The 10,029-nt window shown below is 40.5% G+C and overlaps 1 protein-coding gene across 1 annotated transcript; it reads left to right on the top strand.

Moving 5' to 3' along the window:
* The first annotated feature begins 4,828 nt into the window (after positions 1-4,828).
* On the top strand, positions 4,829-8,381 carry LOC113024016 (ubiquitin carboxyl-terminal hydrolase 37-like). Its single transcript, XM_080302814.1, has 6 exons — positions 4,829-5,319; positions 5,412-5,535; positions 5,622-5,773; positions 5,879-7,150; positions 7,320-7,477; positions 7,564-8,381. The coding sequence occupies exons 1-4, from the start codon at positions 5,216-5,218 to the stop codon at positions 6,006-6,008; spliced, it is 510 nt and encodes a 169-aa protein (XP_080158940.1). The 5' UTR covers positions 4,829-5,215; the 3' UTR covers positions 6,009-7,150; positions 7,320-7,477; positions 7,564-8,381.
* The last annotated feature ends 1,648 nt before the right edge of the window (positions 8,382-10,029 follow it).

Below are 10,029 nucleotides of genomic sequence, written 5' to 3'. Positions count from 1 at the left end.
AACCAGTCACGTGGTACAGCCGGGCAGCGAGGCTTCGGACGTCATCATTTTCAGCTCCTCCCATAAATGAAGCAAGCCTCGATACGTGCATCGCGGAAACGCCCCCTCCATTACTCGACACATCACTAGCATACATGCACATCTAGTGCTCAGCGTCTAATTGTGTGTTTGTGTTTTTACCTTTTTGCAGTAGCGTAGTGAAACATTTGGGCGGTGGATAAATAATGGAAAATAAAATTCAGACTAGAGACGGCTTCAGGTGAGTACACGTGGTGCACAAGGACCAAAGCTCACCTTCTCAACCTGGACAAAATGAATTATTTTACACTGATACTGTAAACTTTTGTTTGTGTGTCAGGTTTCCATACATCGGAAACAGCTGCTGCATCTGTAATTCTGTCCATCCTGAGGAGAGTCCACACTCTACATCAGATCCTTGGCTCACCTATAATGATGCACAGGTGCTGCACACAACTGGATCTGCAGCTTGTGAGGAACAGCAGCACTCAGCCTACATCCTGTTTTACAAGATTAACGTAAGAAGACACAGTCTCACTAACCACTTTAATAGTGACTTGTGTCCCAAATACTGTTTATTTGTCTTAGTTACAGATAGTGAAATAAAATGGGAAATGATTGTTTCATAATTGTATACTCAGCTTGGTCGAGAACGAGGGGCAGGATTTTGAATTGATGCCATTGGTGCATTTACTAAAGTTCTGGGGTCAGTTTGAATATCAGTGACTTTGACCTTGAGTTCAAGTTTTCTGAAAATGTTGTGAATGCTACAACTCTGTGACGAGAAGTAAGTCTCCTAGGTCTTTAAATTTGTATATAGGTGCATTTACTAGGAAGCTGAAGGGTTGCACTGCGGGCCATCTGTAGAGGTGTAGAGTCAACAACCTGTCTCTGAATGTTTAGATTAGATTAGATTAGATTAGATTAGATAGAACTTTATTAATCCCTCGGGTGGGTTCCTCTGGGAAATTCGATTTCCAAAAAAGCACAGCACCGACAGAAGTTACAGAGTTACTGAATATTATATATATATACACACACACACACACACACACACACACACACACACACACACACACACACACACACACACACATATATAAATACAGAGACAATATAAATAAAATATACGAAGGGGATAAATAGAATAAATAGGAATAAAAAATAAAAATACAAGTGAATTGCACATTTCAAGTATTGAGTCTATTGCACTGTTGACTATTTACAAAAGTATTGCACAAAAGGTATTGCACAGTGAGGTGAAGAGGCACTACAGCTTAGTTGTTCCCCCCTCCTTTGTCCTCCTGTTTCCCCTCCCTCTCCCCTCCAGAGAGGAGTTAAACAGTCTGATGGCGTGTGGGACAAAGGAGTTTTTAAGTCTGTTAGTTCTTGTCTTTGGGAGAAGCAACCTGTCACTGAACAGACTCTTCTGGTTGTTAATGGCCATGTGCAGAGGATGCCCAGCATTGTTCATAATGTCCATCAGTTTCTTTAATGTCCTTTTCTCTGCCACTGTCACCAGAGTGTCCAGCTTCATGCCGACCACAGAGCTAGCCCTCCTGATCAGTTTCTCCAGCCTGGATGAGTCCTTCTTTGCTGTGCTGCTCCCCCAGCACACCAAAACAAAACAAAAGAGATCGTTGACTTCAGGAGAGCACAGTGGGATCACTGCCCACTTAACATGAATGGATCCTCTGTGGAGGTCGTCAAGAGCACCAGATTTCTTGGTGTCCACCTGGCGGAGAACCACTCCTGCTCCCTCAACACCAGCTCCATAACCAAGAAGGCCCAGCAGCGTCTCTACTTCATGCAGAAGCTGAGGAAAGCCCATCTCCCACCATCCATTCTCACCACCTTTTACAGTGGGACTAATGAGAGCATCCTAAGTAGCTGCATCACTGTCTGGTATGGTAACTGCAGCGTATTGGATCGCAGTACCCTACAACGGATTGTGAGAGCAGCTAAGAAGGTCATTGGAGCCCCTCTCCCCTCCTTATAACACCCGCTTGCTGGAGGACCCCACACAGCCTTCAAACACACTCTTCACCCTGCTGCCTTCTGGAAAGAGGTCCCACAACATCCGGGCCCTCGCTACCAAACTACGGAAAAGTTTCTTCCCACAAGCCGTCAGACCCCTGAACACTCAGTGACTGCACTGGCACACGCACACCTTCACACATGTCACTACCAAGCACTTATCTGCAGTATCTCACACTCATATACATACATACAGACACCAAGTTACTTTTGCACAATACTCAGCATTTTGCACATTTCCATTGTCTTGTGTCTGTTTCGTCCTGTTCTGTCACGTTTTGCACTGTTTTGTCTTGTTTATTTTTGCAATTTATGCACACTGCACTTTATGTAGTCCTGGGTTTGTCCGTATATGTCATATATAGCACCAGGGTCTCGGAGGAACGCTGTCTCGTTTCACTCTGTACAGCACCTCTGCACGTGGTTAAAATGACAATAAAAGCCACTTGACTTGACCTGTTTTGTGTAGCAGTTGCTTGGAGACGAGCACCATACAGTTCAAATGAGCATACATTCCAAAATATGCAAATTTGCCCCATACATCATAATGATGATGTTTGCTGTTCAGGGTATGAACGTTCTATGCTGAAAGTTTATAAATATACAACCTTTGACTGCTTGTTTTCAGTTGAACTTTTGCAAAGCTGAGGAGATTTTGGCTGCGATCACATCAAGTCCAAAGATGTTTAAACTTCTTTTTCACAGAAAGGTAAGTTTGAAGAGACTCGCAGCACATTTCTATGAATATTTTCTTATGGTAAACAAGCATTTTTGAAACTTTTAAGGAAGCTTCTTGGATGATTTCTGTAAAAACTGAATTTTGAATCCAAATGAAGGATTTTGTATTTTCATACCATATACTTTGTTTTATGCCATTACTGATGTTGCTTTTCTTGTTTCTAAACAGAAATCACACAAACAAAACGTGGCAGAGAAGGAAATTCCTTCTACGTCTCATCAGAGGTAAAGAAATGCGCCAGTCTTTAATGCTGCTGGAGATATTTATAGCAGTGGTTTGGTTGGAGCTCTTTTATTTCCCTTTTATTGGCATTTTTCTTCCACCTTGTGTATTTACATCTTTTTTACTACTTCTAGTCTTGTCTATAATTTATATTGATTCAGAGATTAGCGTTTGAAAATGTAGAGTGTAAATGTACAAAATACATGATTTTGTTCCATTACAGTTATTAATTTTTATCTGCAATCTCCAGCATGTACTCCTTGTTAAAAATTTGCACTTTGAAAAATAACATTTACACTTTTGTCCTCATCAGCATCCCGGATGCTCCTGTTACTGAAAATGGTCAAAAGAAGAAGAGAAAATGGAGACACCTCTGCTGTTCCTCGGTTTGCTTTTACACAAAACATATGAAATGCACATTCTCTTTAAATTGCACTTGTTAATTTAAAGTGACTTTACTTTTTTAATAAACGTATGTTTGTTCGTCCTCTGCAGCAAACTGACAGCGATGCAGAGGCAGAGAGCAACACTGTGAAGACACAAAAAAAGTGTCGCTGGTTTCTTTTTAAATTCTGGAAGGTATGTTTTATGGAAAGAGTCACTGTCATCAAGCATTTACTCATCACAGTTAAATGAGAAGAATTAAGAGCAATTTAGCACACAGCCATGTCCTCAAATTAAGTTCAAAGATGTTTAAACGTTTTTTTTTCACAGAAAGGTAAGTTCGAAGAGACTTGCAGGATGTTTCTCTAAATATTTTTTATGGTGAATAAGCATTTTTGAAGCTTCATGGATGATTTCTGTAAAAACTGAATTTTGATCAGAACCAAATGAAGGATTTTGTATTTCATAGGACAAACTTTAAAACTCAATTTAAGGCATGAATAAATTGTTTTTATTTTATTTAAAGATATTCCTATATCTGCTTCATGAGCTGACAGCTCACTAAAGTGATAAATAATATGAAATAATACCAAATTCTCTAACTGGACACTTTTCATGGAGAGACCCACTTGGTATGTTTGTTTTATGCCATTACTGATGTTGCTTTTCTTGTTTCTAAACAGAAATTACACAAACAAAACGTGGCAGAGAAGGAAATTCCTTCTACGTCTCATCAGAGGTAAAGAAATGCGCCACTCTTTAATGCTGCTGGAGATATTTATAGCAGTGGTTTGGTTGGAGCTCTTTTATTTCCCTTTTATTGGCATTTTTCTTCCACCTTGTGTATTTACATCTTTTTTACTCCTTCTAGTCTTGTCTATTATTTATATGGATGCAGAGATTAGCGTTTGAAAATGTAGAGTGTAAATGTATAAAATACATGATTTTGTTCATGTTGGTATTCCATTACAGTTATTCACTTTTATTAGCAATCTGTATTAGCAAAATGTACTCCTTCTTATAAATTTCCACAACATTTACACTTTTGTCCTCATCAGCATCCCGGATGCTTCTGTTGCTGCCACACCAGCTAACCCTGAAAATGGCCAAAAGAAGAGAAAATGGAGACACATCTTCTGCTGTTCCTCGGTTTGCTTTTACACAAAACATATGAAATACACATTCTCTTTAAAATGTACTTTTTAATAAACTTATGTTTGTTCGTCCTCTGCAGCAAACTGACAGCGATGCAGAGGCAGAGAGCAACACTGTGAAGACTCTTTTTAAATCCGGGAAGGTATGTTTTATGGAAAGAGTCACTGTCATCAAGCATTTACTCATCACAGTTAAATGAGAGCAATTAAGAGCAATGAGGCACACAGCTATGTCCTATATATTTATATCAGGTAAGAAGCACCACGGAAACGATCCCAGCAGACCTGAGTTGGGACACTTGGATTATGGAGCTTCTGGACCAAGAGAGTGGATGGGAGCATGTGTTTAACAGGTAAGAGAAAGACGTCCTCCAAAATGTTTCAACTTCAAAGCTCATGCATCCATGCACATACACTGCTCAGCATCCTGACATCTTTCCTAATTTTGTGTTTGTGTTTTTACCTTTTTGGAGCAGTGTAGCATGCGGTGGAGAAATAATAGAAAGTCAAACTGGGACTATAGACTGCTTCGGGTGAGTACACGTGGTGCACAAAGACCAAAGCTCACTTTGTCAAAGTGGAGAAAATGAATTCTTTTACACTGATACTGTAAACGTTGTGCGTGTGTGTCAGGTTTCCAAACATCGGAAACACCTGCTATATGAACTCCTGCCTGCAGAGCCTCCTCAACATTGAGGAGTTCATAAGAGACATCAGGCGTCAGGAGGTTTTGTGGAGCACAGATCCAGAAGCTCAGCTCTTAAGGTGCGCTACGTCAACCTTCTACTTTCTTCAAAAACCTGAAGAACAAAGAGATCTAACAGCAGAAATGTCTGTTTACCCTTTCCTTTCTACAGAAGGCTCATTGATGTCAGGGACTGTCATGAGTCAACAGATTATGGCCTTAAAGATCACCACCTAAGAGCTTTTAAGAAGGCATTCAGCAGTCAAGCTCCTGAATACACCGGCAGTGCACAGAAAGTGCGTCAGCTATTTGGACATTTTGTTTTTTTGCTTTACCTTCTGATTTTGATGTACTGTTTTAAATCTCTCTGCTTTTCTTTCAGGACGCTCATGAATTCCTAACATTGTTCCTCAATGAGGTCAAAAGGCTCGCACCTCACCTGGAGAGGAACGCAGCTCTCCTGGGCCAAAGTTATACCTGCCCAGTAGAAGAGCATCACATTTTTAAAATGGAAAACATGAGGACATGCAAGAGGTAAGCCTGTCTTTCAGAAACGCAGAGCTGGTTGCAATATTTTCATATACCTCTTTTCCACCTACCTGATCTTTACTTTAACTACGTTACTCCTGAAATGTGTAGCTGTGGTCACCAATCATCACAGCACGAGGACTTCACCAGCTTGTCTCTTGACCTTGTTCCAGAGGGGTCTATTATAAACATGTTAGAGACATACTTGAAGGTAAGATCACAAATTCCAATAGAGTTGTAGTGTCAGCGATCTTAACACACCTTTTTTGTTAGTGTTTGTGCGTATGTGTGTGTGCATATGTTGAGATTTCTTTCTACCATAAAGCCTGTTTTCTCTGTGCTGTTGTTCAGGAACAAGAAATAGAATTTCGCTGTGATTGTGGAGGGACGGCCTCAGAACTGAAGTCGTCTTTTGATACACTGCCAAGGTGAGTAAGGTCACATCAGAAGTGATCGACTGACCAGGTTTCCAAACTGTGGCGCATCAAATATCAGAGTTTTTCGAGACAATACTTGAGCAGTCGTTTTCTCCCATCTTCTGTTTGTGTTTGACACTCATTCTTCTTATTTTCTACCTTGTTTGTGTTTTTTTTTTCTTTTCTGCCAGAGTCCTGATCTTGCATCTGAAGAGGTTTGGCTTTACACAAACCTACAACATTAAGAAGGTGGATGACCCCGTCAGGCTGCAGAGGGACTTGGTGGTGCCATCCAATCAGGTAAAAAGAGACTGCAGAACGTCTCAGGCTACGTCCACACTAGCCCTGATAGATTTGAAAACTCCGTGTCCACACTAGTGTTTTCAGTCATTTTCAAATAGTTGTGCGTCTGCATTGAAACGGCCGAAAACGCTTACGTTCCAGTCCTGCGCATGCGCAAAAGTGAGTGAGGATTACAGAATTTGAAGAAAAGCTATCCGGAGCATGTACAAACTGATATTAATCTTTTTTAGGGCTGTCAAAGTTGAGAGCAATCAAAACAACCGCTGTATAATGCACTCGGCTATCTTTGTTTAATTGCTCACATGACTGCATCACATGGCTAAAATGCGTCATCGTTTTAGAAAGTCTGCGTTTTCGAGTGTCCACACTGCGACGGGACAACTCCGTTTTGAAATGTGTGCGTTTTCGAGAGCATTTTCAAGATGCTGTGTTTTTCCTTGAGGAAAACGCCATCTCAGTGTGGACGGGAGGTCAAAGCGGAGAGAAAACGATGTGTTTTCAAACGAAAACGCATTAGTGTGGACGTAGCCTCAGCAAATCAGCTTAATTATGGCTCTGATGTGAGACTTTGTGAAACTAACACTCTTTGGATTTGTTCCTTCTCAGGGTGGTGGCTGTTATAGTCTTGTCAGCATCATCAATCATTATGGAGGCACAGAGTCAGGTAAAACAACAGACTTGTTACAAACAGAAAATGAAAACTTTCTACTTTTCAGTGAAGGACTCACACACAAAAGCTTTTGATGTTCTAAGACGCACTAAGTCAAAATCACTGTTTGCTTGAATCAGCTGACTTCCAGAAGTTGGATTCATTTGTCTTAATGTGATTTCAGGACACTACATCTGTAGTTCTGTCCATCCTGAGGAGAGTCAGCACTCTACATCAGATCGCTGGCTCACCTATAATGACGCACAGGTGCTCCACACAACCGGATCGGCAGCTTGTGAGGAACAGCAGCACTCGGCCTACATGCTGTTTTACAAGAGAAACGTAAGAAGACACAGCATCTCATCCTGAAGTGAGAGAATTTTTAAATGTCCTGTTACCTTGTTAACCAGTTTTGTCTTCATTCTCAGTTCTGAAACAGGAAATGGAAGGAAGGTCATCATCATGCTGAGAAGAAACAACACTCGTCCCAGCCCACCATCGCACACTGGAGGACAAGTACTGGTAAGTATTGCCCTCAGGAGGAAGGGTCCTCCCAGAGAGCCTGGTCCTCCCAAGATTTCTTCCTCCAGGAGGGAGTTTTTTCTTGCCACCGTCGCCCCACATTCACTGGTCTCATCAGCAGGGACATTTTTAACATCCTAAGACCTGAACTCTTTCATGGCATGCATTTTTAATTTCTCTGTGCCATTTGGGTTGATTGGGACCTGATGAATGTGAAAACAAAGACATCAGATTCGGACTATCTTTTTTTTGTTTCTCAAAAAAATGAGATCCACATATGAGGACATTCATTTTAAAGTTCGATTGAACAGGGGCAGTGTAATGTCCTCCCTCATAAGTGGATATCAGGTTTTTGAAGAGCAAAATTTTGTATTTTGGTCTCATAAATGTTATGTCCACATATGTGGACACCAGGTCCTAGGAGGTTAAAACAAAATCTACTAGTAGTGCAGCACTACTAGAGATCGTCCTTTTCTAGACCAGTGTTTGGCTTGCTCTCTGGAACAACAAATTAGTGCTGTCAGCGTTAACGTCATTTTAACTAATGACGTTTACGCTGACAGCACTAATTTGTTGTTATTATTATTAATATTATTATTAATTTATTTGTAAAATAAATTAAATTTAAAAAAACAAAGAAACAATTTGATTCTTTATGTTATTTTGTTTTATTAAAATCAAAATAACAACAAAACAAAAATAACTAATAAAAAAAATATTAAAAGTATTCAGCAGTGTTTTGTGAAATTTGTAATGAGCCTTAGTTAAGTTGATGTCACAGAAGTTTCTGAATCATTTAGATTGTTCAACAAACTGATTCACTCAGGTAAAGATGGTAAGCTGGAGCAATGGTACGCTTGGAGTTCAGTTTAAGTTTTCAGACAAACATTCACTCGATCAGTTGCAGCTTCTGCTTTTAAATAAATGATTTAGCTGCAAATGTTTAGCTGCAGGTAGCAAAGTCCAAAAGTGACAACATTTCCACTGCAGTCTCTCCAGAAATGGCTTATAAACTTTTGACCAAATTAGACATTTATCCTTGGATCATTGACAACCCTGTAGGGTGAAAATCTTTAATTGTACCTTTTATAACATTTTAACAAGTTACTGTCTCCTGCTGCATGTTTCCTGTTTTGGCTGAACTTCATCAGCAAAGCCCTCAAAGCAGCATATGAAAGAAAGTCATCTTTCATTGTTGTCTCCAGCGTGTTAAAAGAGAGATCGAGCTCAGTGATGAGTTTTGAAGCAGCTGCAGGGACTTCTCGAAGGTTTTGGCTCAAACAGTCGCAGGATGTTGTTCACAGTGGTGACACTGTTGACTGGTGATTGACAAGCACTGAGATACTAACATGACAAACACAAGAAACATCATGACTTATTCTCCTGAGTGCCTGCAAAACACAAACACAAAATCAAACTCAAAGCTTTTCTCTCAGGTGCTGGTGTGGCACAATCTAATGATAAGAAAGGTCATGCTTACAGCTTTTGGAGCACAGCTGCACAAAATAACAGCTTTTGGAGCACAAAATGCATTACAGGTAAACCCAGTACCCAAACATGTTAACAAGGATAAAGAAAAAACCTGAAACAAAAGCAGGTAGTGTGGTGATTTATGTTGTGAGGATGCTTTCACTCCCATCAAAGTCGCCCAGTGTTGAGAACCCAAATGAGCCCAAAAACCTCAAGTGGCTGCAACCAACAGCGAACGTCAAGAAGTGGATACTTGCATGTTGAGCCAGAAACATGCAGAAAACCCAAAAGAGGCAAGACAGCACACCTTGGTGCCACTCAGGCAGTACGAACACCTGGAAAGAGGAGCCCACAGTTCAGACCCAAGGACACTGGTAAGGACACCAGCCAGCCAGTTATAAGTCTAGTTTTAATTTTCATTTTAGTTAGTGTTATGGCCTGTCTAAGGGTGGCCAGACCATAATATAAGGGTGATCCACCCCTGTCTGACCCCAAGCAGCACATCACACAACCAGTACAATTTTGATGGTGATTTTTTTTCACAGTGATTGAATTCTAACAAAGGAAAGGAGCGAACTACAGCTTCGGGGTGGACCCCAAAACAACAAACAAAAGGGACCGTATCTAAAGGATGTACAAAACTTATTTATGAAAAGAATAAAACCAAATAACAATGTCTTATCTCCCTAACTAACAAAAACATGAGAAAAGGGTAATCGAATAGAGTGAACTATAGACTGTATAAAAGATAGGACCATTGCAACTTTACTGCAGCACTTCACCCTTTCACATAGTCCCAGCTCTTCTCTGTCATGTTTTATGGTGCTGCAAATGTCTTCAGTTGGTGAAAGGTCTGGGCTGCTGGTGTCTTGTTGTGCTTGCTATGCATCCCTGACTCGTTT

This window comes from Astatotilapia calliptera, chromosome 6 (assembly GCF_964374335.1).
Source record: "Astatotilapia calliptera chromosome 6, fAstCal68.1, whole genome shotgun sequence".
NCBI classification, from domain to species: Eukaryota; Metazoa; Chordata; class Actinopteri; order Cichliformes; family Cichlidae; genus Astatotilapia; species Astatotilapia calliptera.
The sequence above is the reverse complement of the archived record's forward strand: the minus strand, read 5'-3'. Positions and strand labels throughout refer to the sequence as shown.

Coding starts and splice junctions, on each gene's coding strand:
- LOC113024016 (XM_080302814.1), top strand. CDS start 5,216: ATGAACTCCTGCCTGCAGAGCCTCCTCAACATTGAGGAGTTCATAAGA. Junction 5,320..5,411: donor CCAGAAGCTCAGCTCTTAAG/GTGCGCTACGTC, acceptor TCCTTTCTACAG/AAGGCTCATTGATGTCAGGG. Junction 5,536..5,621: donor ACACCGGCAGTGCACAGAAA/GTGCGTCAGCTA, acceptor CTTTTCTTTCAG/GACGCTCATGAATTCCTAAC.